At 32.5% G+C, this 27,956-nt stretch overlaps 3 protein-coding genes across 3 annotated transcripts in view; all 3 read right to left on the reverse strand.

Annotated features, from left to right (window-relative positions):
- Positions 1–5,342, reverse strand: part of LOC107863817 (rsm22-cox11 tandem protein 2, mitochondrial) — a 6,773-nt gene extending 1,431 nt beyond the window's left edge. Inside the window, exons 1-9 of the mRNA XM_016709973.2 lie at positions 5,074–5,342; positions 3,330–3,595; positions 3,104–3,177; positions 2,890–2,984; positions 2,048–2,145; positions 1,726–1,809; positions 475–555; positions 268–351; positions 77–172 (exon numbers count right to left, since the gene is read on the reverse strand). Coding sequence (XP_016565459.1) covers positions 77–172; positions 268–351; positions 475–555; positions 1,726–1,809; positions 2,048–2,145; positions 2,890–2,984; positions 3,104–3,177; positions 3,330–3,595; positions 5,074–5,203 — 1,008 coding nt within the window. The 5' untranslated portion in view covers positions 5,204–5,342. The remainder of the gene's footprint in view (positions 1–76; positions 173–267; positions 352–474; positions 556–1,725; positions 1,810–2,047; positions 2,146–2,889; positions 2,985–3,103; positions 3,178–3,329; positions 3,596–5,073) is intronic.
- A 2,130-nt stretch (positions 5,343–7,472) lies between these two features.
- LOC107863823 (short-chain dehydrogenase TIC 32 A, chloroplastic) lies at positions 7,473–12,787 on the reverse strand. Its single transcript, XM_016709985.2, has 8 exons — positions 11,832–12,787; positions 10,915–11,146; positions 10,725–10,804; positions 10,446–10,602; positions 9,345–9,426; positions 9,033–9,120; positions 8,639–8,685; positions 7,473–8,010 (listed from the first exon to the last, which is right to left on the reverse strand). Exons 1-8 carry the CDS (start codon positions 11,953–11,955, stop codon positions 7,813–7,815), a joined length of 1,008 nt encoding a protein of 335 aa, XP_016565471.1. The 5' UTR covers positions 11,956–12,787; the 3' UTR covers positions 7,473–7,812.
- Positions 12,788–22,734: 9,947 nt separating this feature from the next.
- On the reverse strand, positions 22,735–27,956 carry LOC107863832 (probable trehalase; the record flags this gene model as incomplete). The annotated part of the gene is given in 11 exon segments (XM_016709995.2): positions 22,735–23,165; positions 24,042–24,255; positions 24,352–24,451; positions 25,011–25,098; positions 25,190–25,357; positions 25,438–25,510; positions 25,609–25,718; positions 25,817–25,917; positions 26,082–26,197; positions 26,681–26,800; positions 27,685–27,956. Coding segments are annotated over 11 exon segments (1,446 nt in total), but the record flags the coding sequence as incomplete, so codon positions are not given.

A 27,956-nucleotide genomic window follows, 5' to 3' on the forward strand; every position in this document is an offset into this window, starting at 1 on the left:
GAAGGCATTGCGGGGGGAAGAGACTTCATCAAATACAAAGAGCTCATGTAGGAGGCAAAAGGAATGTGAGGCAAACCTTGTAAGCACGTTGCGATGTTGTCCTTTGCAACCGTTGAACAAAATGACAATATTTTCCAGTGTTATCCAAAGGACAGCGTCCGTCATGTGGACACTGCAAAGTGAAAAAAAATAAAAAATCAATTCAGACAGAAAACTGTAGTCCAATCTATTCAAAAGTCATTATATCATAAACTTAAAAACACTTACAGGAGCGACTATATATGCCCCATTCTTTAGTGTAGTCAATGCTTTAGAATCTTTGCCAGATACAGCTTCTAGCTTGCGGCTTCTCTAGAAATTAACATTTAAGAAGAAAGGGAAAAGATCATTAAAAATTCACATTCCATTCCAACTTGGAATAAACCAGCCCCTCGCCTCGCTCCATCCAAGCAAATCCCGAAAAGTGCGTCTTACCCTTTTCTCCATCCATAAAATGTGAGATCGCATTTGAGATATGATATTAGATCCTTGTGGTGTTCCTGGTTCTACCAAGACCTGCACAACAGTACATTGTCAGAGGGATTGTAACTTCTATTTTTCCTACAAATAGAGGATGTATTATACAGAGATAAGGAATTGATATTTCAGGAAACAGCCGTCAACTGAGGTTATCTTATTCCAATGTCATGATCATGCTATCAATCTGATAACACTTGAACCAGAAAATTGAGCAGTAACTACACCAATAACATGCAAAAACTTCTACACAAGAGAAACAACCATCGCTCCGCTCACTCATTCAGTAGTGTCAATTGTGTTTGCTGAGTACCTGGATATAACTCTATTACACAATTGTCTCTCTTTTATGCATGCAGCTTCTCATTTACCTTTTCCCATTTTCCCCCTCTTGTGAAGTCTTACTGTTATTTAAAGTGTAAACAGCAAATCCGGTAGAAAATGTGACAGTAATTTTACTGTCTGTATCCGGACCCTCATTGTCCTACACGATAAGAGAGAAACTAGAGCATATTGTAATCAGAAACAGTGAACAATTATGGCTAGCATTCTGCTCTGGAATCTACAGTAACCAGATCTCAAGTTTCTCAGGTTGTATTTTACAGGAGTATCTTCGCTTAATATGCATTTCCTTACAAAAGAAATATGTGTATGTATTATCATAATCTGCAGAAGTTGAGGAAGAACTTCACATTCGAGAAGCTATCTGAGTTTTTGATTGAATTAAAAATTCAAATACTACAGCAATGAAGGCTTTATATGATTTGCGCTTAATACTTCCTGAACTTTCCCGTGTCACATGTGTACGACATGGTTCTCATTTTATTATTTTATACAGTTCTTGCCAATTTTAAGATTTCTTCATCTGACTAATCATATTTAGATTTTGTAAGCTAATACTTTCATAGTTTCTTCAACTACTACTATTTAACATAGTACACAAATGTTAACATCCTAACTTCATGTAAAGCCAAGTGTTGTTGCATAAACTTTGATGGAGAGAGAGCATCTTTGCGTGCTTGAAGCTTAGTTTTTAGGTGGTTGAGTTATTCATGTGCATGCTAGTGAATATTCGTAATCCTGGAAACAACACAAAGGAATTTTGAAAGTATAATATCTCACCTCCCCCTAAATTTATAAATCATCAATAATGAACAGAATATGCTGAATATGTAAATATAAAGCTTAAGAATGGATTTTAAAACATACCAGAACATCTTTTGTCAGTTCCCAAAGCTGGCGTACAACTGTGATTCTGTCCTTCAGAGATGGAATTTCTCCAAGTACATACGACTTCGGCCAAACAAAGTTGAAAACAGATCAGCACCAAGGTGCCAAAAATATTTACAAAATCAATAAGGATCTAAGAGAGGATAGCATCAACATATTCTTGTCAATGAAAAAATAAACACAATAAAAAATACTTTTCCCCTTAGATGAAGTAATAAAATAATACAATATGCGCATCTAAAGGATACCAAAAAAGCTACACAAATTTAAGGAGCTGACACCACAATAAGATTGTACTTACAGCAATCACAAGATCATGTTGTCTGTCACTCTTTTTGACATCCTGAGAGAGTGCTTGAATACTTCCGTAACTTTGAATAAGTGGCAAATTTTTAAGACCTGCGGCAATTACAGGACATATTTCGCCATCTTTATCAGCCTCGTATTTTATAATTACAGCAGCAGAATTGTAACTAAAATTTATGTGAACAGGTTATAGGTCTGAACACATCAAAACAAAAGCACAGAAAATTGTGGAGACAGTGATGTTAAAGCATTCCTTCTTTTTTTTTTTTTGGTTTCAATAGGTAATGTAAATCAATATGAAGGGATCCGAAACCACTGGCCTAGATACTCCTTGGTTGTTAAAAAACAGTAACAAGCCACAACCTCAACATGCAGCCCATTATGACCAGGAGACAACAACAACTGACTCCAACATTTAACATCTCTGGATGTGGTTTATGAAGCTCGTCCAATATCATTTATATCAAGATGCACTGCCCAAAAGCAAAGCACACAAAATGTTGTTTTTGGCAAATTGCAAGGCTAGAACTTCATAATGTCACTAGTGATACATGGTGTGGCATAATCGCTTAAAGTTGATCTGCTTTATGCACAAATTTAATAAGACATACACATACAGATACTTATATTACTTTGAATGAGAAGCATAGACTTCATCTCCTTTTCACAGCAATAAGAGCACAATTACACATACACTTCCACCTAAGACAGTGACTCAGAAAATTGAATGAGCTGATCAGAGAAGTAGCCAATAACTATTAATAGGGATTCGAAAACACATACTAAAAGTCTAAGACTTTTCCAGAACAGAAAGAGTACATAGAAACCAAAAAGCACCTTTTATAAGGCTCTGTCCAGCACGCTGCATGGACTGTGATGGCTCTACCAAATTAATTCTATTCAATGACCGTGGCCACACTTCTCTAACTGCCCTGCATAATCACACAATTCACCAACTTATCAAACGGAAACATCTAACAGAAATAAAACGCATAGACATGATATTAACCAACACAAACCAAATAAACAACAAACTAGCAAATCTTCTTACCAAAATGCAGAACCAGTCCCGGCCCCAAAATCCAAAACCTTAGCAGGTGAAAAACCAGGCAATCTTCTGTGCACCTAAAGGAAAATCACATTAAAGCACTCACTTTTAGCAACCAAATTCAACAGTTATGTTTCAAAATCCAAATTTAAAAAAAAATAAATCTGAGACACAAAACACATCATAGGAACGCTACAAGGCATTTCAATGGGATGTAATGTTCCTTTACCTCACTAAGGACTCTATAAAGAGCAGAGTAGACAGCAGGCATACGGGACGCTACATAGGCAAGTGTTTCATCTTCCCGATACTTGAGGCCAATGTCACCATAGGCGCTTCTGATTTTCCACCGCTGTGAACAATCAACAGACTTAAGAGGATCTTCAAAAAGCTCCTTGGATGTGGAGGTTGGAAGCATCAAATTCACTTGCTTTATTTCGCTAAATGATTCTGATAACCTCAACACTTTTCTCTTCATATGAGGCTCCTCTTGCTCTGCAATAGATTAGATCAACCGAAACACACAACTTTAGAGCAAGATCAACTAGAATTGCATCAATCAGTCAAATACTATGAAGTTTCCCATAGCATACTCGTATACATATGATTGCAAAATAAGCCTTCTCGTCTCCTCAGACATACAAAAACACAAAGAATGCAAACAACAGATAGTTCATCTCAGGAGAAAGAAGAACTAATATATGAAGCATATGACAATTGGCTAATGTACAACAAGAGCAGGTATTGCAACAAAAGGAGAGCTGTACTTGGCAATGCTTTGAATATGACAAAGTTGACTGTGAAGGAAGCATATAAGAATGTGCCCTTTTTTTTTTGCAGATATTCTCAGCACGACTTCTATATCCTCTCCACTATAAACACAAATCAGCAGAACTCTACAGAAAAAAGAAGCAGAAACAAACACTTTTCGGAGATTTTTGCTATAGTAAACTCTAAAACATAAAGCAAGAACTTGACTAACAAAGAAGGAAAACATACTGGCAAAATCAGTTTCGAGATAACATCATAATTTCAACGGTGACTCTGGTAAACGAACTAGATTATTATCCAAGAAAAATATAAGCTAACAATAAACCTTGATTCCTACATTCTTCTTTTGTAAATTAGGCCTTAACATACTAGAAAATATTGGAACAGGGCGGTTATCAATTTAAGAAAAGAGTAGCCCATTGCACTAAAGCTCCCGCTATGCACAGGGTTTGGGGAAGGGATGGAGACTGGACCACAAGGTCTTTTATACACAGCCTTGCCATGCATTTCTGCAAAAGGTTGTATCCACGGCTTGAACCTGTGGACCTCCTGGTTACATGCTAGCAAATCCATAAACTGTACAAGGACTAAGGGCATTATCCACAGTTTAGAACGTACCAGAGCTGAAAGCAGTTAATTTTTCGGTTTATCAGAAAAAAGTATTCAGCTTTTACATGCTTGAAGGATTATCTATGCTAAAAGATGATATTTTGAGTATGAAATGTAATGCTTAAGCGACTATTTCAACCAAACTCTCTTAACTGCACATGCTAACCAAGTCAATGTAGGATAAAAATACATCTAAAGTATCCCAATTTTTCGAGCTTCATACCTGAACTATCACGTGCAAAAATTTTACACGTGAACTATCACCAACTATTTATCAAAATGCACCTCAATTATCAATTGTTCTCATTTCCTACCTGAACGGTGGTGATATTTTAGATAACAAACTCGCAAACCTGATAATTGAGTTATCTTTCGATAAATAGTTTGTAATAGTTCACGTAGGAAACTCGCACACCTGATAATTTGCGAGTTTGCTATCTGAAATATCACCATCATTCATGTAGTAAAATGGAACAATTGATATTTGAGGTACGTTTTGATAAATAATTCACGTATGAAACTCGAAAAATTAGAATTATTTTGACCATTAAAATCTATAAAATATGAAGAGAAAAAAAGGATTGAAATTTAACCTCGGAGATACTTTTTGATAGCTCTACGAAGACGGAGAGGAACAATATGGCAACGTTCAGATTGTTTAGCTGCCGATTTTAGGGCTTCCACCGTGAACTTCGGAACGGTTTCTGATACTACTGAAGCCATTTCCGGTGGATTTTGACGGTTTCCGGCGAAATTCCGGCAGCTAAGAAGGAGCAAAATGGGGATTTTCACACTGCATAGTAGGGTTTAAGGTCTGGTACAGCGAAGGTTTTCTTCCATTTGCAGTAATTCTTCTTGCTGTTGCTTGTGTTGGGTTGAAATGGGCCGGATAGTTAAGGATTTGGGCCGAAAAGGAAAGCCCAAATTGATGTGGCCCATAAAAGACATTCCACGGAAGCCCATTACAGTTAACACCAGGAGAGCCCATATCAAGGTTATCAATTGGACGGGGTCATTTGCACTTTTGTGCTATTTTGTGTTGATCTTTAATTTTTATCCGTCGAGTAATAAATAGTTTTTTAGCGAATATAAGTTTTTATTTCCACATCATAATATCCTACAAGTTATGTCCGGCATGCAAAATGTCCTTCAAAGAACTTATGCCCAATTAGGCATTAATTCGATTGCTAAAAGGAAGAAATTAAAAACCAGCCAATTCGAAGACAGGGGCAGACTTTGGGCCAATTTTTGGGTGCTCCGGCATCAGTTAAATTTGAAACGCACTAGGTATAATTCTATAAAAAAAGATGTGTAAAAATTGATATAAGACTTATAAAAGCACCAGTAAAAACAAAAAGATAGAAGAGTGTTTTAATTTTCAGGTGGAACTTTAAAATTTTGAACGTCAATATGCGTGTTTGAACCTCTCAGGTACCCACGATTCCTAATCCATTATGCATTAGGTTAATTAGCTAGTTAGTGATTAACCATTAAGAAAAAAGTAAACACAAGAAACTAAAGTCTATATATCTTTCCAAAGCACTCATTAGCAAACATCATATCAAACAAAATTTACCTTTTCCCCTCAATTTAAATAAATCAAAGTTGAAAGGAGTACAATATGATCCACCATACAAATTTTGAGACAATAGATGGTGGTGGAATCAAAACATAATTATGAAAAAATATATACAGAGAAGGGGGCACTTTAAGTGGATGAGAAGCTGGTTTTATTATTATTGCACAAGATGAGGTTGCTATCAACTTGTTAGGTTAAAGGGTGGTAAAATTAGGTCCACCATTTCCAAAAGTCCATTCTTGAAAAATGGATAATTTTGACAAATAAAAAAAAAATATTCTTTTCGATTCAATTTATATGACATAATTTGGATCGGATTGTCAAGGGGCGGGTTTGAATACATGAATTGGTGTTTAAAATGTATGTTTAATCCTCCACATCTGTTAATGATTAAGGTGTATGTAATCAAATATTCAAATGGAGCATATATTTAAATAGGTAAATATGGCTCTTTTTCGTATAAAAAACTATTTTCTAACTAATTTATGGTTTAGTCGGTCTGGAGTTTAAGAAATAAATTGAGATTTTTTATATTTGTGAGTTAGAATATGTCATAGCATTCGTGTGATTATAAAACTTTGAAATAGGACATAAGATTCCACTAAACTAATGCGAGGGTCATATAACTCTCTAAACTTAATTTTTTCATATTATTTACACTCCTAAATTATGCAAGGATCCTATTACTCGAACCAATCCTAGCCATGTGACTCCGTAGCTTGATTCCATTAGTGAAAGAACGTGTAAATTACAATATAGGATGCAACGAAGTATTATTAATGCGCCAACAAGGTCCATAGTGCAGACGTACAGTGACAAGCACTCATTCATTTATACCAAATTTTTCAACACAAATTTAAATTTAATCGAATTTTAATGTGAATATCCTGGTTAAAAAAAAAAAAAGAGTAATATTAATGCACCATGATTGCCTCTAGTTGAATGTGGCTTAAATTTTTCCTTTTAGAGAGCTTGATTGAAAATGATTGTCCCTTATTAGTCCAATATGGCTTAAATTTTGCCTTTTAGAATACTCATCAATTTTATATCAACATCCCTAGATTGAAATTTGAAACACAAAAGATCACTTCAATTTTTTATTTTATTTTATTTTCAAAAAAGAATCTGATAATATTGCTGTCCTTTAATTTAATTATTATTTTTCAGCTTCTACACACGCTTGCCTTACACCTGATACATGTTAGTAGGCCCCTAATTAACCCCTCAAAGATACCCAAAAAAATAAAAAAATTATCAGCCACATGAAAACTAACGAACCCATGTTATAGATTCCATTTTTTTAATTTTGAATTTCTTTCCCTACTCTAAAAATAATCAACAAAATCATTTTCTATAATTTAAAATCAATTAGTATAACAACTTTATTCACCAATATTTACATGCAAAAGGAACTGCCGATCAAATTTTTTTTTACTACTGGTAAAATTGACATTAAATTTCCACAAACTGAACGAACAAATAAAACCAATGTACATAATAATAAAAGTTTCTAGCTTACTATATGAACATATACTCCTAGATTTGTATACATAATATCTATATATATTCTATTATGTTGCTGCAAAACCTTTTTTTTTTTTACAAGAACTCACTTATATATCTCTCATAATACCAAAAGCCCTACACCATATAACTACTAATTAAGTGAGGATATTTTCTGTTTATCGACCATTAAACTTCAAAGCCCCCACTTCGTGGAACTACATTGGGCATGTTGTTGTTGTCGTCGTTGTCAATTGATCTCTAAGGGATCAGAATTTGCATATGAATTTTTGGCAACCATAGTCTCTGAAGCTGACCATATACGTGCTGCTTCTGTAATATTGGAACCCAACTTTGAAGAAGAAACTTCATTACAATCTGCAAAATATTTTCCACTCACATTTGCAAGTCTTGGGTGAGTTGCAACATAACAACTTGTCGCAGCTGCCTGAAATATTGATCAATGAACGAAATATAAGTAATCATGATTGCATATGGTGTGCTATAGCCTACACTACAGTTCTGGGAATGGGCTCGGGGTCTGGTGTGTTTTGGGCCAAAAATCAACGGGGGGCTCCCAGCAGGCTGGGGAGTGTGGGGCTTTGGGGTCGGTGGGGCCGTTTGGGTGGTCAAACAGGCGAAACAGCGAGAACGCGCCGTTTTCTGGCTAAATCGGTGTGCTATAGCCCATGGTTTCGGGATGGGCCCGGGCCTAAAGAGTGTTTTGGGCCGAAAAATTGAACGGGGGCTCCAAGCAGGCTGGGGAGCGTGGGAGTGTGAGCCTTTGGGGTCGGCGAGGCTGTTTGGGTGGTTAAACGTGCGAAACGACGCGAACAGGCTTTTTTCGGGCCAAAATTATCGTTATTTTTTATTTTCTATAATTCAACGTTTATGCGTGATTTATAGGTTATGATTTTGAGACGTGGAATCAATCATTATGCCTATATATAAATATTACATTCCCTTAAGGTGCAGATTTCCCCAAACTCTACGTGAATATGGTATGCTTCATGCACAGGACGATTCTACGAAATACTAAAGTAATATGAGGAGATGTTGGATATGAGAAAACTAACCTGGGGAATAGTTTTCAAGAGTTTTGATGTCAAAAAGAATACCAGATCTGCATTTATAACAACATATCATGAGTTATGGAATTGGTTTTATGTAAATTAGCCCATGTTTTCATTTTCTACATGACATTATTTTAGATCACTCCATTCAAAATTTCTCTTTATTCTCTTAACCTCAATATATAACAATCAAACTAAACATAACACAACTATATAAATACATAGGTCACATTTAATTAAATTTAAGTTTCCTCCGCTATAGCACATTAGGTAGTTTTCACAAACTTTGATTTTGTCAATTATTTTGATCGATTCCATCTTCTTTTTGTCACGTCATTTAGATTGTGAACTCATATCTAGAATCTAATCTGCGTATTTAAAATTTTAAAAAATTTACCAGTGATAAGGCCTTCGCGTTCTCTAGTGAGTCTAGTTCTCACAATACCAGGATGAACACAATTGACTGCCACATTTGCCCCCATTTTCTGCAACATTTAACAAACAAAAAGACACCTTATATTAATTTTTGGTCTATCTCAACACAAACAAATACTAATTCAATCTTCTTATGAATCAGAAGCAAACCAACAAATTTCAATTTTTCCTAAAACAATAAATAACAACATTTTCTTTTCAGAAAAATGTACTAGTACTATTTTATTTTTCCTTATTTTTAAAAGAAAAAGGAGAGAGAAAATATTGGACTTACTTTCAGTATTCGAGCCAGCTCTTTAGTGTGCAAAACATTAGCCAGCTTCGAGAGAGCATATGCACGTGTTGCATCGTATTGACTGTCAAACATCAACACAAATTACTCTCTTTCACAATAAAGTCAAATCAATAAAAAATACTCAATTCACTTTTATATCATGAAAGTTAATTTAAATAATTATAGAATATAAATTAAAAAAAATTAAATTAATATTTTAAATTTAGTATATATAAAGAATATTATAAATTATAGTTCTTCTCATAATTATATAATATAAAAATATATTTTAAAATATTAAATTAAATTTCAAATAATTTAACTACATCTGCAATAAGTTTATTTGTAGCCAATTTATGTATCGAAAATACATATTGTCCGATGCAATGATATTTTGCATCTACTATTTATTTTCCATATTTTCTATTTGAGGAGAACTTTGAAAGGATAAAAGAGAAAAGGAGTAACATAAAAATTTTACATATGAGGAACTACTTTATTTTTATCAATTTCATGTTAGTTTTTGTTTTTATTATATATAAGTAAATAATTGGATCTCATTGGATTTCTCCAGAAATTTTGATCAAAGTACTCAAAAATAAATTTATCAAATCATGTACGGGATTCCATGCACGATATGAGTGTAGTACAGAAAAATAAAAAGTCTAAGCAACTTAATTTGGTACAAGAGATGATAAATTTTAGAAAGAGGCTATTCTATATTCAATTAAAAAATATATATAAAATAATTTATTTCATTATTAAGTATCTCAAAATAATTTATTTCGAATCAAACACCCCCAATTATATATTTATATTATATACTCCTTAGTAGTAGTACTCAGAAATAATCAATGCAGGAATATACTATACATGAAATCCTATATTATCTTCTACCAATAACGCATTTATTTCAGTACACAGTCCTATGAAAGTATACCCAATTTAATTCAAAGCGGTTGCCGAAAGAGATAATCAAATAAATATTATGAATTTAAAAGTTTTATGCAGCGTATAAAATAATAAATTTAAATGATTTTATTTTTATAAGTGTATGTGATAGTATAGAATATGCAGAAAATTTAAATTAAATAAATATACCTTTTGTCTTTAGTGATCAATCGGAGATACTGAATAGCATCGCCGGAAAACCAGCCATGAATACTTGATGATACATTCACTATTCTTCCTTCAACCCCACTTTCTTTAGCTGTATCCATCATCTTCTTCAATAATAACTTCGTCAATAGGAAATGGCCTGTAGTTTTGCCCACACATATTATAAAAAATCAATGAAAAAATAAGGATTTTGTTTTAGTAGTGTTCACATGCATGTAACTGGAACAGATAAACAGTTCTTTAGTTTATCTAAAAATTTACCTAGATGATTAGTAGCAAAAGTCATTTCAACTCCATCTTCAGAAATGGCGTGCTGGTGAGCGAATTTCCCGGCGTTATTTCTGGAATCAAAAACAGATAAAACGTGATCAACCATAAAACAAACTAATCACATATACACACAAGCTAATATAATTCGATTAAACTCCTTAATGAAGAACGAAGTAATTACATGAGTAGATTGAGAGGAAAATTCAGATTTTCAAATTCAGCTACGAACTTCCGTACTGAACTAAGTGAGCTAAGATCGAGAGCCATAACAATAATCTCCGCTTCCGGGGATTCGGAGAGTATTCGAGCTTTTGTTTCTTCTGCAGCTTTTATACTACGCGCCGGTAATATCAGCTTAGCTCCGCGTTTCGCTAACACTCTTGCCGTCTCCGCTCCTATTCCCGACGTCGCTCCTGTATAAAAAGAGCTTGCTCAAAAAATAAGGTAAAAAAAAGGCAAAGTTTTCATCAATCATGCATTTTTTTTCTTTCGAATTCCGGCAGAGACAAAAAATAGTACTTAGATTATTTGGTAGACATAGTTACGTGATATTAGTTAGCCGGAGCTGACAAGTATCTCATAAAACTAGTCAGGTGTGTGTGAAAGCTTGCTAAAACAAAAAAAAAACTAATGCAAAATTATTACCAGGAAATTTAAAAAAAAAAAATTCATGAATCACTTTTTTAACACTAGTTATTCTTCCCAACAGTCGTAGTTACGGTAAACAGAGTTATGTGATATAAGTTGGCTCGAGCTGGCAGATATATCATAAAATTTATCGAGATGTGTGAATGCAAAATTCTTACCAGGTGAAAAAATAAAAAAATTCATCTATAATTTTTTTTTTCGAATTCCAGCAGATATAAAAATAGTACTACTAGTTATTCTTCTGATATGTTCTAGCGTTACTGATATATTTTGTTGTTGAAAGGTGATAAGTATCATGAAATTAATCGAGGTGTGCAAAAGTTGCCGAGCTCCATGATTACAAAAAAAGTACTAATAAGATCAGGAGTGTTCGGTGACTTTCTTGATCTGTGGAATAAGTCGGAGATGCACAAAAGCTGGCCATGAGACGATAATAATGAAAATTCTTACCAGTGATAATTGCGGTGACGGAGCGAAGATCAGTAGAGTGTTCAGTAACTTTCTCGGCGGTGGATTTGGAGCCATAGCCACTAGGACCGGCGGAACCAAGCAGGTACTTAACCGTTTCAAGCATTTTTGGTTAATTTGCAACTTTCACGTTCTCTCTCTGTGTGAGATAACAGTGGGTGCTGGTTGGTTACTTATTAGTAGTAACTATAGTAGTAGTACAAAGTGTACAACAACACACTATACTTGATTTTCCTTCCAGAAATTGCTTTCACAGAAACAACTTTTTGCAGTACCAGTGGTCCATACACTAAAAATTGGGAAAAACAGTAGCTGTTGTTGTTGACTGTTTTTTTTTTTGATGCGATAGCTAAAACATGGCACTTTGCAGTGATTCAGAAACGCAAAAAAGGCGACACTAGTTGATCTATAGGCCTGCTATTTTCTACTTAGAAGAGAAAAAAAGTCTCTATACAGAGAAACAGATAGAGAGGAAAATGACAGTCTACTAAAGCTCCAACTATGAGCGGAATACGAAAAAGAGCCAAAATCACTAGGATTTATTGTATGCAGAGAACAGATAGAGAGAAAAAGTATAGTTTGGTATACTAAAGCTCTGATTATACGTAGAATTTGGAGAATGGCTGAAACACAAGAATTTATAACATGCAGACAACAGATAGAGAGAAAAAGGATAATCTGATACACTAAAGCTCTGATTAATTATGCGTGGAATTTGTAAAACAATTAAAACCACAAAAATTTATCGTAGGCAGAGAAAGTAGATAGTGAGAGAGGGAGGAAAAAAGTTATGGAGATTGTGGAGGCTATGAGAGGGAAGTAATGGATTTTGTGTGGAAAAAGGAGGAGGGGGAAGTGGCATTTTTATAATGGGGGATGGTAGGGATTAAGGGAATCACTTAAGAAGCTTAAGAGAGGATTACATCTTTGTCACTGATTGAGATTAATTTTTTAATTGTATTAGTACTGATTATTATATTGTTTAGAATCTTAACTAACTTTACCCCTCAATGTGTTTTTACAGTTTAGGAGTTGAAGTAGATTATTGTTTAGTAGTCAAAATATTACTATGAGAAGTATAAGAATTTAAATATATGATTATGGATTATTATTATTATATTACTTTGTACTAATGGTTTGTAACTCATGATAATAAATAATAATATATTCAATGTAATGACTTAAATGAAGTTTGAAAAGATAGGATGAACACAGGCTTTATTCTACCTTTGTAAGCATAGAGAGATTGTATAAAGTGCCAACGAAATAATAAGATATACAAGGCAAGTATAAAATGTCGCCATACTTGATTGCATATCAATTTTTTATTCTACTTCTCGATCTTCATCTCTTCCTATCTAAAATTATATCCTCGGTAGCTACAATTATATTATTGTGATTTCTTTGTATATATAATTCAAACCGAAAATACTAATACTGTGATTCAAAAAATACTTCCAATTACATATAGAGTAAAAAATTTACTATACTAAATCAATGATCAATAAATGCATGATAATTATTCTTTTATAACTTATTTATTGTTTAATTATGTGTAAATGACATGTATAATTATAAATTTACTTTAGCAGCCAAAGTATTAGTATTTGATTTTAAAATAAACTTTTGATGTGAATAAATATTTATCCTGATTCACATTGTTTTCCGAATAATACATTTGCTCTGATCTTCCTAATATAGCATTATATTAATTTATACAATTGATCTTCTAGGATACGAATTTACAAACAAATTATAAAGTTGTTGATGCTAGCATCTATCTGCACTTTTAGTCAAATCCCTTTTGATTAAAGTTTATAATACCATCATTAAAGTAAAGAACAATCATAAAGGATTCCGTTATTAATTTTTTTTCAAGTTAAAAAAAAAAAACAAAAAAAAAAAATTGATTGGCCAATGCCAAACAGTCGGCGATTATTAAAGAAGGGGAAAGTTAACTAAGGAGGTGGCACAGGTGTCAACGAGTAATAAAAAAATTAAATAACTTACTACAGAGTATTAATAATCAATAATAATATTATAATAAGATAATTAATTAATAATAATAATTTAATCTTATCGTCCAAGAAGAATTGCACGTGAGGGTGGATGAGTCAATCTACGTCCTCGAAGGGATAGTAAAGTTACTGGTCAATCATTCTCATTTTCAACTTTTAAATTTTTTTAATCTTCTTATTTCATTCATTCACAAATGAAAAATAAGATATGAAAAATAATGATCATAATATTCAAATTTTGTTGTGGATTCAATTATTGGTTTAACTCTTGATATACTTTTAAATAATTAATTTTTTGTGTAGTTATATTTGTACATAAATAACGTTGTAAATACAAATTTGAAAGCATATAATTAAAGAAAAAACTATTTAATTCCTCAAATAATGATCTTAGCTTGATCTGTCATTCTACATTTCATTTACATCAAAACGTTGTTATTTTCTTAATATATATAAATAAATACTACAAATTCGATTGTTTATTTTAATTGTCTAACCTTTGGTGGACTAAGTTACTAAATATCTATTGAATTAGTCGATATATGAATAAATTGATTCAGACGACATAATTATAAAAAGAAATTGAAAAAAGTTGTAATCAAGAAAATATCGTTAAAAGTTTTAAATGGGAGTAATAGTTTCATATAGAAGAGAATAATTGACAGTTATAATCTCTTTCTCTTTCCTTTGAAGGCATATAATTAGTTATAAGTACCAACAATTATTTGAAAATACTTTTAATTCTTATTAGCAACTTGATTATTGTCATTAAAAGTACTTACTACTTTATATTAACTATAATATATAGTCATCACCTTCCAATCATGAATCTAACGATCCCAATATGATGAATACATAATGGTTGTAATCTAGCAAGAAAACGCTACGATCCAAATGTATAATTAGCTTTTAGTTGTGATAAACCTTTAATTTATTTATTAATACTTTAGTATTAGTAGCTAAAAAGAAGATTAAGGTGGGAGAAAAGAGATAATTAAATGATTATTTAAGTTCACGTTTGGCATTGTCCTTTGTGAGTTTGCAACTTAGTTAAGATAATAAAAAGATTGGTAGGACCTTTTTTAATAATTTTCTTTAACAAAGTAACGTATAAATTTTAGTATTTTTTTTAATAATTTATAAAAAGAAAAAGAAACCATGAAAATGCAGCTTTTTGTAGCACTTCTTCTGTCCCCGTGCCTTGCTGCGGGGGGACCTTTTCCTTTCCCTTCCTATGTGCATCGAGTCAGTGGCGGAGTCAGAATTTTTATTAAAAACACTCAAAAATAAATAAACGAACTAGTCGAAGGAGTTTCAACATCTATTATATATACGTAAAAAATATTTTTAATCATGTAAAAACAGTATAATTTTCCGTCGAAGGGGATTCAGATGAACCTCTGGAGCAAAGATAGCTCCGCCACTGTATCGCGTCATCGATCAAATTCGATTTTACATGACCTAATTTCATATTAAGGATAAATCATTCTTTAATAAATGAAATTCTGTATTCAAATTCCTAATTTGAAATCTTTAATTAAAAATGATGAAATACTTATCACACCGTTATATTTATAGTTGGTGGGATTCTTTAATTGAGCAATTGAATACTATGCCCTTTTTGTTGTTGCATATATCCAGTTTTTTTTTTCATTACGTAAGGATCTTTGCTACTGCTATAGTTCTATTTATATGACCACAATTTTGTTTGATTGTTGATCATGTCATGATATATACAACACGTCTTGTTAACTTTTCTTTAGTTTAAAAGAGATGGAGGTGGATAAGATGCTTTATCATTCAATTGTAAAATTTGAGTTTTAACTTTAATTTGTAATGGAGAAACTCTTAATAGAAGGCTATTTTTATAGTATGAGTTTTGCATGATGCAAATAAATTTCAAATGTTGAAAGTTTAAACTAAAAATAACCTCTTAAATTTAGTTGATGCTTGTGTTGAAAGTTCCGTCAGTGTTGGGTGTTGTAATTAGTTCTTTATATAGTTGTGAATAATTATTATCTCATGATATAGCTTTTGACTTAATCGTTAGGTCAAATATCTATTTATTACATATTATGTTATCGGAATCAAGTCCATCTCACTTTATTGTGACTCTCATATGATATTGTTGTTCACGCTCTAGCTGTTTGAACTTGGATTAGATAAATAGTTAAATATCAACTTCTCAAAAGCCTTTTAGCTAAAACAAGCACTTTTTATATCAAGATGATTGCAATAAATCACAAGTAAAATTAAACAAGAACTACTTATTACCCATACACATGCATTGGAGGCTTGGTGTTTATTGCCTTCTAGAAAGGGTACAACATTCACTTCACACTAAGTTAACCACCCACCCCCACCCCCACCCCCACCTAAAGGAAATAAAAACATTAAACATGAAAAGAGTTGGTTAATTTTCAAAATGCTTTTCAAGAACCAAGTCATATATAGATACAAAGAGATCGTATTATGATGAATTTTCTAATAAGAGCACATGGGGAAAGTTTTGACTAACAACTTAGATTCCCACATAGGGAAATGCATGACCTATAATAACTATAATGCATGTACGTAGTGTAATTAAAATGAGATTCTTCAGCATTTTGCTATTCATAGACCATTATTAGTTCAACTATGACCATTTCCCCTAGCTATAACAAATTACGCAGACCAACTCATATACGTAAATGAAAAATAATATATAGGATTCGGATTTAAGTATGATATTGGAGATCAAATACATTACGAGAAGATCCACATCATTCTTCATTCGAGAAACATATTGATTTAGCCTTCCAATCAAGGTGAACAACTTAGAGACAAGAGTCAAGTATATAAAAACCAAATCGATAAAAATGTTATTGGGTTATCGGGTTAACGATTTTTTATTGGTTTTATAAAAAAAATTATTGGGTAAACGGTTCGATATCGATTTTAACTTATTGGGTTATCGGTCAATAAGGATACACTAAATTATTGTTTTATCCCTATTTATGTTATTATATTTAAATATCTATTAATATATATAGATATGTGTATGTATATATATTATATGCACTACTAATTCATAATTCAGTGATTCACAAAGTATTAACCTATTCAGGGCAACAAAGGCCCAATATAAAGTTCGGCTATTATCGTAATAAAAAACTTGAAGCATTTATAGCTTCCAACAATTAGGATTCAATTTTTTTCCTAAATAACATTCAGTTCAAGTTTGAAGATTCTTATAAACTAAAATACATTGCGTAGGTTTTGACGGTAATTAAGATTTCATTTTTTTATGTTAGTTGTTACTATTTTTATTTTAGTAGTATTTTCTTCTTGGTTAAACTGAAAATCGAATCGTTAAGGACCAAAAACCGATAAACCGAAACCGATAAGAAAGTATCTTATTGGTTTTACATATTTAAAAATTAAAAACTGATAAACTGAATCGAACCGACTAATGCACACCCTTAATATTAATACATGACTTCGTGAGTTTTGTCTGAAATCATTTTACCCGCTTAAAATTAATTCAAATTTAATCAAACGTACAATACAAATAATTATATACTGAATTTTGAATGGTCACATCGCTCATTTAGCCCGAGGAACTTATAATAAAAGTGACCTAAGGAGCTAAAATATGATTTATTTATACTTACATTAATTGTGTTTCAAAGTGAACATTGGGTTTGATGAGTCTATTTTAATGCCTCATTCCCCCTTTGACTTGTATTGAAAGCCATGCAATGTATACTGTACTGCTTAATTGGGACACAAAGAAAAGTATTGGAGAATCCAATGGGCTGAGTAATTATGCATACTTTGTTTAATTAGAATGTTCCCACATTGACAAGTAGTAGTCCCTATATTTTATTTTAGTTGATCCTTGCATTAAAATTAATTATTTAATTTGTTTGTTCAGTTTATAAATTAAAATAATCCTATTATATAGTACATACATTTTACTTGGCCCAATAATTATGCATATGTCACGAACAGTGGCGGAGCTATCTTTACTCGAGGGAGTTTATTTGAATCCTCTTCGATAGAAAATGATAATATTTTTATACTACTATTTTTACATGATTTAATATATTTTTTATGTATATATTGTATATGTTGAACCCCTTTGATTAGTTCGTATATTTACTTCTGAACCCCCTCAATGAAAACTGCTAGCCCTGCAGTCACTGATCACAAATATGAAAAGTCGATAAATTTTAGTGCAAATATTACATTTTCTTTTGAAGAAATTCATTTTATATGTACAAATTATAAATTTAGAATTCAAGAACTCTTACGATTTAGAATTCATAACTCATAAACTTCAAATTTTCAATTCGATTTTATCTTAAAATCTTCCTTTCATGTTTTTTTTTTTTCCTTTACCTCACCATTCTATTTATTTTTCTCTTTTTTATTTGGTGAATTATAATTAAATTGATGCACCACATCAACTTTATTGCTCTAGCATTCTAAAGTCTCCATTTATTTAAGAGAAAAAAAATACACCATGCTTCAAGCCTCATATAGTTGACTGCATGCATATATTGAGGGAAGAGACTTAGGATAAATAAATGTATAAAGATTAAAATATTACTCCACTCCATATGCTAATGGACAATTTTCATAGTTTTTCCACTAACTTTTTATACATCCACAAAATCTGAAATTTCAAAAAAGTTGTATTTTAAAATGAAAGCAACACAAAATGGAGCCATTCAATTACTACCATACTTCAATCATTACCACTCTTTTCTGTGGGAACCTCAGATCTTGCCTTGAACCCTTCTTCCAAATAATTTTCTCCCTTTATATTTACTTGTTCGATATACTAAAAAATAGATAATCAATAATATTAATTCAATTTGAAAAAATAATAGATAATTAATTATTTTATGTTCATTTTATTCTTTCTTTTTTCATATGAAGTTTGGTACCTGCATTGGAGTCCCGATTAATTCAAATTGCGCGTTGCAGCGCTTCCAACAGAGTTTTCTCCATTCCCAGGGTCGAACCCTCGACCTCTGGTTAAGGGTGGAGCACCCCCATCCACTACACCACAACCCATGTTGTTCATTTTATCCTTACTATTAAATCTTATTCATTATCTGATACATTTTCCAAAATATTAAAGTTATTATATTCATAGGCGATATAGTGAAATTATCTTATTATTTAATGGTTTTGAAAGTGTATGTCAAGTTAATAGTGGACAAGTAAAGATGGACGGAGGAGATAATTTTTTCTTTTAAAAATATAATTAATAATTAAGGTTTTTAGTTTTGGAATCTTTCTACGTATCTTTTTTTCCAAATATATTAATCACCATTTGATTTGACTAATCTTCAATTCCATCCACACAACTATCTTTCCACGATGATAAATTATGCCCTTTTAGTTATGCAAATTATTGAAGGATAATTTAATCATCCTTTAATTTTCTTATGAATAATTAAGCCTCTATTATACATATCATAATTTGTCTACTTTCTAGGAAATGCTAGTTCTAATTATAATTAATTAATTACTATTTCTTGTAATCTAACTTCACTAAGATAAAAACAAAAGGAACAAGAAGCCAAAATTCCTAAACCAACTACTAATATATATATATCCTTATGATAATAATGCCTTTTAATAAATCTAGGATTGATGTAGTATTTGTTATGTCCCTCTAATATTGATAAATTCTGATTGTAGTCCTTTTAATATCTTATTAACATATCAAACCATTAATTTTTTTTAATTGTGCACTTTTCATCTACTCGCTTGTGAATATTCACAAATTTATCAGAAATACTAACTGTTTATATACTCATGTGTTAGAGTTAAATTTACACCTTCAAAGTTCTATAAAGTCAAATATAACATAATTTTTGACCTGAAAGGATCAAAACACACATTTTAATAAACTGAACATTAAATATGTTGAGTAAAAAATCACACGAATCAAAAGAATATACCAATTACTTAGGAACAAAAAGTGTTATTTATCCCTTAAATCTAATTTGAAAGGCAATATAGATCAACAATTAAGTAACCACACATACGAAACAAAACAAAAAAGAAAGAAGTGTTAATTAAATAAATGAAAAATGGATAAAAATAAAGCAATTTGGTTTATCTAGTCATAAAGTCACTAAATAACTTATTAATCTCACAAAATCAACATAATGCTCAGAGATTACCAAGCCCAACTCTCCAATACTGTCTGTGCTAACTGCTTATTGGGTAAAATTAAAATAATATTTATAATATTAAGTTCATACTAGTATCATTTTTAGTACCTAAACAATCTTTTATTGTCAATCTCCAAAAAATTAGGCTTTTTAAGTGTTGGTTAAAGTGAATAATGGTTACTTTATATAATCAATTGCCCCACCACTAACATAAAATTATGCATGTATCTGCTGAGATCATCTCTTACGTTTTGCTATCCACAAATCTATTTAAATTAATTTTAGCATAAAGATTAATTAGCTTACTTAATTATTAACCTTTTGTCATTTCATTCGACTGATTAGCTCCATTGTCTTTGGAACAGTTCACTATCCTCAACCAAAATGTCTTTAATTAATCAGTGCTCATATATTCTATAAAGAAATGTCAGTATCGTGAGACAATGACGAATTCAGAATTTTAAATGATTGTGAATTTTAAGTTGAAAGATTGATGATTTATTATTTCACGAATGTTGATATAAATTATGCATGTATCTCTGAGATCACCTCTTACGTTTTGCTATCCACAAATTAAATTCATACAAATTAATTTTAGCATAAAGATTAATTAGCTTAATTAATTATCATCCTTTTGTCATTTTCATTCGACTAATGTTAGAAAAAAAGAAAAATAAATAAGTAAAGGAGACAACTAACTCCATTGTCTGTGGAACAATCGAGTGCTTAATCACTACGCTTAACCAAAATGGCTTTAATCAAATGCTCATTCTTTAAAGAATTGTTAAGTATAGTATTTAAGGCAGTTACATATTCAGAATTTTAAGTTAAAAGATCGACGATTTGATTCGTGATTTACGATTTATTATTTTATAGAAGTTGAGAAGATCTATTCATTTAACATCACCTTCTGATAGCATAACTTTAAACGTGAAGGACGAGAAACATATCAATTTCAATAGCTAGTTATTTATGCATCCAGAGACTAGAAAATATTTCGAAGATAGTTGAAAATAAGCATAAATTCGAAGATTCACTTTGCTTATGGGTTAGGACATTAAAAAGGCGGACTAAAAAGAACTCGCTATTTATTTATTTATTTATTTGTTATTCTGAATATTGAATTGATAAGACTCATTCATTTAACATCACCTTATAATGACATAACTTTAAAGATGAAGGAGGGGTATCAACAGAATACTTCAGAGAGTTGAAAATAAGCATCAACTCGAAGATTCTCGAATAAAGCAACCTTTAAAATTATCTTCGCTTAGTACATCAGATGAAGCCAATTTTTTTTCTTTATACGTATAGTTAACTTTATTCGATTCTAAAACACTGAATTCTGTCAAATTCCTAAACTTATGATTGAACCTGTCATTACATTGACATCACTGTTAATGACTAGTTCTTTGTACCCAATCAAGGGATCAATGAAATCAACAATTTAAAAAAAACATTGATTTGATTTTAACCAAACCATGATTTTTTTTCTCCTAAGCTCGTGGGGATATATCATGTCTATAGCTGTTTGATTATAAGATTTTTTTTTTTTGGTTTAGTGGATTGAGCTGTCACTAAATTATTTTTCTCTATCACAAGACTTTAATGTTAGGTTGGCATCAATACAATGCCATGGCCAATTTCCCATGTAAAAGAAGGATTAATATTTTTATTTTTCTTTAAGAAAGTCAACCAAAAAAATGAGAAAAAATAAAATACTTCCTCCGACTCAGATTATCTGTCGTATTTCTTTTTAACACATCAGTATACCTTCATTTTTGTCTTAATATATAATCTCACCTGATTAAATGATTACTGTATTGAGGTATTTGTAGTCTTCAAAAACGATTATTATCAAGGATAAAATAGAAAAAAATAATTAACTTTATCTTTATTTGTAAAATAATAGATAATTTGAGACAACTATTTTTAAAAATTATGACGGTGAGACGGAGGGAGTAGATAAGAACCAAAAAAAAAAAAAAGCAAGGTAGTCACTTTATCTTAATTTAAATATGAGGGCCAAGTTTTATAAAGAAAATTTCCCTTTTTATTTCTTTTTGAAAATTTTGAAATTTATTGAAATAGTATTTCCTTTATTTTGTCACATTATTGTTTAAATTGACTATCAGAAAGTTACATGATGACTCTTTGCTGAATTGTCTAATCTGTTAACTACTTTTTTTTTGGTTTTGTTTTAATTATTTCACTTATAAATTAAGTAGTGGGGAAGTTTTCATGATTTTATTACTATGCTTTGAGTAAAACTTTACACATGCAAGTTAATCATCAAACTCCTTTAATTGATTTGCCATTTTTCTTTTTTAACTAATCTTTTTTTTTGACATGAATTAGGCTTTTTTCTTCCAGAAATAAAATCTACACATTTCTTAAGTGTGACATAAATTAAACTACCAACATGGTTGTGGTGCAACGGATGGGGCTACTCCACCCTTAACCGGAGGTCGAGGGTTCGACCCTGGACATGGAGAAAACACTGTTAGGAGCGCTACCCCCGAATGGGGTCGTACCCGGCGCGAATCTGAATTAGTCGGGCTCCAATTAGGGTACCAAACATCGGATGGGAAACAAAAAAAAAAGACATAAATTAGACTGTTTTATATTCAGAAATATTTGAAAAGATAATATTCATAGAAAACATTGTTTGAAATTTTAAAAGAGAAAAGGGTCACAAGAATAACCTTATAGTTCATTTATTAGAGCAGATGAATCATCTTATTTCACTTAAAAGTATAAATCATACATGATCTATGTTGCTTCGACTCTCTTAAAATGTTGCTGTAGTCGTGTCGGATCCTTCAAAAATGCACTTACATTTGGAGAATCCGACATGTATCTGTCATTTTTGAAGAGTCCGAACAACATAGTACATGGTAATCTCTCTTTTTTTTCTTTGTATCACCTCTTGGATCACTTGATGTCGTTACAAAAACCTAATGAAATAATATAAACATCTGATGATTTTAACAGAAGAAAATGAAAATGATATTTGTTTTGGTTAGTCTGTTTGCTCATTAGCAGTCAATCTTCAAGTCTTCAGGCCATCCAAATTCCTCCAGAAGTGCCAGTACAACACCATTTGACCAGCCGAAACCCGTCTGCATTGAAAAAAAATGAAGAAAATTCTCAACACGATGTCTATTTCAGTCAGAGTCGAAGATAGGATTTTGAGTTTATAGGTCCTGGATTCGATAAAAGATAACTTAATGGGTTGATAAATTATTTATACATATTAAGTTGATTATTTAACACAAATACAGCGTCTAGGACTAAGCTATTGGGTTCTGCCGAACTTGTAAGCAGAACTGTAGCTCCGTCTCCGAGTTCAGAAACACTTGTCTAACTAGATTTACCTCTCAAAACTTACTGGATTTTCTGAAGTAGAATTTTGTTTTGTATGATAGCTACAGCACAACATTATTAGTGAAACAAAAGCACTTGATTATGCAAATGTTATGTATATCATTTGCCAACAAGTCACTTTGACAATCAAATATTTCACCTTGAACAGAGAGAGCAATAGTAGAACCAACTGTTAGAACTGTGTAATTCGTTAAGAAATGAGACATTTGCTTTTCCGAGGACAACAACAACGTACCCAGTGTATTTCCACCTAGTGGAGTCTGGGGAGGATAAAATGTACACAGTCCATACCACTACCTACGGAGAAGTAGAAAGACAGTTTCCGATAGACCCCCGGCTCAAGACAAAAGGATAGTAAATACAGTCGTAATAAAACACAAGACAAGGTGAAATAACAGAAAATACGACACACACAAAGCAGTGTTATAAACTACCAAACCGCCAGCTCACACCCCCACCCCTCCAAGCTAGAGACTCCACCCTATGTGCAAAGTTCTACGACTACTAGCAAGGTCACCCCAAAGCACAACTACTTGTAGCAAAACTAAACTTAGTAACAAAACTAAAATTCAGGTAAATTAACGGATGCCAAAATTGCATCCTGCACTTACTTGGGGTTTATATTCACCACCACCTCCATATGCTCCACATTCTGTGACATCATATTTTTCATGCATAGTGCCGGTTTTCTTGTAAGTCACACAGTTAGTCTTTAACCAACGAACAGCAATGTCTTCAGCTAAGGCTTTTGCCTCTACTAGTCCGGATCTTGAGAGACCTTCAATGATTATGTGTTGAAGAGGAGCCCAACCATTCGGAAAATCCCTGTTGTAGAAAAATATGAGATATCAAAGATTAAAAGGCACGGTAATATTGCAAATCTCTACTTTATTTAATAAGAGTTAAAAACAAGCTATGTACCATTGCTGTCCAGTCTTAGACAAGGTCATTGCAATCCCTGCAGGTTGAAGCAAGCCCGAGCTCCGGAGACTTTGAACTACTTTCTGAGTTGTGATATTATCTATAATTATAACAAAGCAGAAACATCATTAGACGCTCAAATAGTGATGTCTATATCCATAAATATCACTTGGAAAATTCTACTAATTTTGGGACCAAAACAAGATGAGACATAAACTTATTTCTTGTAAAATTTGATAAGACAAGACAACATCATCGATAGTCTAAGTTGCACGGACTCTTCACTTTTGATGCCGCACCCATGTTAGATTCATCAAAAATACACTACTTTGGGCGAATCCTACACGCACCCATTGATATTTTTAATGAGTCCGAGCAACATAGTCAATAGTCCAAACAAGTCCAGGGTCAAAAATTTAGCAGTTCAACGATGGAAAATAACTCTATTAGTCCGACCCAAGGACCAGTGATAAATTTTCATGTGTTTAAGTTCAGTTTATTCTTTTCTCGGTGAATGTTATAGGTATTAAATTTGTAAAGGTTTCATTCAGAGAGATGAAGCTATGTTTGACATGCAAAGTCCTACAATTTCACAGCTTAAATCCCCTGAGAATGGGAGATTACAGAGAAAAAGACATTAGAGGTAAGAGGATGTAGACCTGATCTTAAAGTTTCAGTCCACAAAGGAACAAAGTTAGAGGCAAAGGACTTCTTGTTCTGGTGCAAATCGTCCCATTTATAAATATCCTAAAATCACAAACAAGTTAAACAAAACTTAGGATGCTTTAGTTTGTCAAGGTGAGAAGACATCTTCAAGAATTGACGCAAGATATACCACCTCGGCTGTGTTGCTGTTTCCAAGCCAGTAATCAAGCCATTGCCCCATCTCTGCATTCCATAAGATACTGTTCATCGCCTTTTGTCTGTTTTGAGAAGCTTCTGTATAATGTGTAACCGTGCTACTTTCTCCAATAAGATTTGCTAGAAAAGCTATGTCGAGTTCCATCTATTACACAAATTGAAAAGCTCAGGTTATATGCAAGGTCCCATTTATAAGGCGTAATTTTCAGAGATTCCACAAATTACCTTCAGAAGGAATGCATTCAAATCAACTGGTAGAATTGATGTTGTACTAGTCGTTGTGAGATCAGATTTGTTCCTGCAACAGCAGATAAAACCAGTCGTGCTTTATATTATCAAACTATAACGAAAATATATGAACAATAACACTGCTTTGCAACTTCTGAAATTTGATACCGCATCCATCTTGAACTGAAATCCCATCCACTTTCAGCAGCTGACGCTAGCTGACGATATAATTCTCTCTTTTCACATATATTGGGGAGTTTAGAAGCTGTTTCACTATCCTATATCAAATTTCAAAAACAAAAAGAATGTATAGTTTACATTGGTAAGAAGACCATGATATGCCAATTCAAAAGGAAATGAGCTAGCAGCGCCATACAATAGTTGATGATTCTGGTCGGGGTTTATTCCACATAGCATAGTACCGACTCAAGCTGTGGTTTGATCCCTGAGCGTCTTGAATAGTCACTTTATGTATTCCTTGAACAAAAAAGAAGTGGAAAAAGACAAATAAGTAAATCTTCTGTAGGCTTCCGATAAAAAGCAATTCAGCCGGAGAACTATAACAAAGCCTAAAAATTATAGTAAATTCAAAAGTAAAGGCAACAGACTATTCAATAGGAACCGGAAAAACAAGATAGTACCTGAATTCCAAAAGTGATACTCCTTCAGCAAAGAGGGAAGGGATCTTGTAACCAAATCTAAATCACCTGTCCGTTCGTATATTTCAACAATCATCGCGGCCAGGACAGGTGGCTGACTGAACATGTGAAACAAAAGATACAATTAGCGTAGCATGAAAGAGAAAATACATGACACTGGACTCTCATACATCCATAACTTATACACAGTCAGTCCTATTTAGTTTTTTCTAGCCAATAACCAACACACCACCCGCACCCCTCAGAAACCAACAACAAAAATAGCAGTGAGAGGATAAATCACAGTAAAATAAGACCGAAGTACAAGAGGAGATCCTGATTTTCCAGGAAAATAACTAAGGTAAGAAAGAGATGTCATTACTCCCTGCAACCGTTTATGTGCATGATTCAAAAAGGGATAAATCTAGAAGTTAAGCTGGTTTGCATGTTCTATTGGTAGCATTTACAGAAAAAAATCATTCAAAGTTGGTTTGAAATGTTACGAAAGCTGAAACTTTTGCATAATGGAAATACATACATACATGTTAAAGCATCTAAAAAGCTGTAAGCTTGACGAATCAATACATAAAGAATGCACTTGCCTTCTGTTACTGTAGTATGCTCTTGCACCATTAAGAACATAGCCAAATTGATCTATCAGAGAAATAAGATTATACACAATCCCCTTAGCAGTTTCATACATCTTGCTTGCTAACAAACCCCTGCATCACAAATATGTATAATGTATAAGATTTTCTCGGAGCAAGGGAGAACTATTAAAAGAACAAAAGGTGCACCAGCTTCAGGAAGTATCACATCAAGCGATTTTGCTACATGATTAGTTCATATAGAACACCTAACGATGAGACTAGATTGATGTTCAGCTAGTTAATTTAAGTCTACAACAAAGAAAAGATTGCTTATTTGTCAAAAAAGTATGCCTCAAGAATATACTTATATTCTTGTAAAGTTGCTGTCATGTGACCAGGAGGTCACGGGTAAGCCTTAGAAACAGCCTCTGCCATAAATGCAAGGTAAGACTGCGTACAATACACCCTTGTGGTGGGGCCCTTCCCCGGACCTTGCGCATAGTGGGAGCTTTAGTGCACCGGGCTGTCCTTTTTTAGAGTTCTGTTCAGAAATCTCAATACATAAAAATCTAACAAAACATTGGAACTTTTCAGATGACAGAGCAGTAGATAATGTGAATTCTACAAATTCTTTGTTTCGGCATCATCAATCAAATTTTGCAATATGATCTCTTTAGAAAGTGAAGCAGTGAGCCGAACTTCTATTAGTTTCACTTTTTACCAATTTAGTTCATGAAACACCAATCAGAAGCATCAATGAAGAGATAACATATACTCCCTTCGTTTCAATTTCTTTGTCTTACTTGTTTCATAAAGAATACCTTGTTTCTTCTCTGGCAACTCTTTAATTCTAACTATTCAGATGACATGTTTAAGACTACAAGATTCAAACGTTTTCTTATTTACTTTCTTAAGCTCCGTATCAAGTCAAAACTAGATAAACCAATTGAAACAAAGGGAGTACCAAAGGTTGATCAACAACATAATAACACAGGTAAACAAGACATAAGCCTAACCTTATTACCCAATAAGAATCCCAGTAATAAACCTCCTTAAACCGCGATCCCGGTATAATAACTGGATTTTTCAATGGAAGCAAAGTATACAACTCAGGCTTTTCCAATACATGATCAGACACTTTCCTACTCAAATTCTTCCACAATGAATGCACCTCCAATGCCCATGCCCTCACCTCAGTATTCTTCACCTTTGGCAAAAAACCTTCAGGCTCAACCACATAATCCACAGGCTCAACATAAACCAAATCCTCATCAGCACCACCTAAATA

Source organism: Capsicum annuum, chromosome 1 (assembly GCF_002878395.1).
Source record: "Capsicum annuum cultivar UCD-10X-F1 chromosome 1, UCD10Xv1.1, whole genome shotgun sequence".
NCBI classification, from domain to species: Eukaryota; Viridiplantae; Streptophyta; class Magnoliopsida; order Solanales; family Solanaceae; genus Capsicum; species Capsicum annuum.

Bases quoted from the DNA above. Each gene is read 5' to 3' on its own strand.
- LOC107863823 (XM_016709985.2), bottom strand. From the start codon at position 11,955: ATGCTTGAAACGGTTAAGTACCTGCTTGGTTCCGCCGGTCCTAGTGGC. The intron at 10,603-10,724 runs GTAAATTTTTAG...GCAAAACTACAG, and splicing joins TTTTGCTACTAATCATCTAG to GCCATTTCCTATTGACGAAG. The intron at 8,011-8,638 runs GTTAGTTTTCTC...TCAATATTTCAG, and splicing joins TCTTGAAAACTATTCCCCAG to GCAGCTGCGACAAGTTGTTA.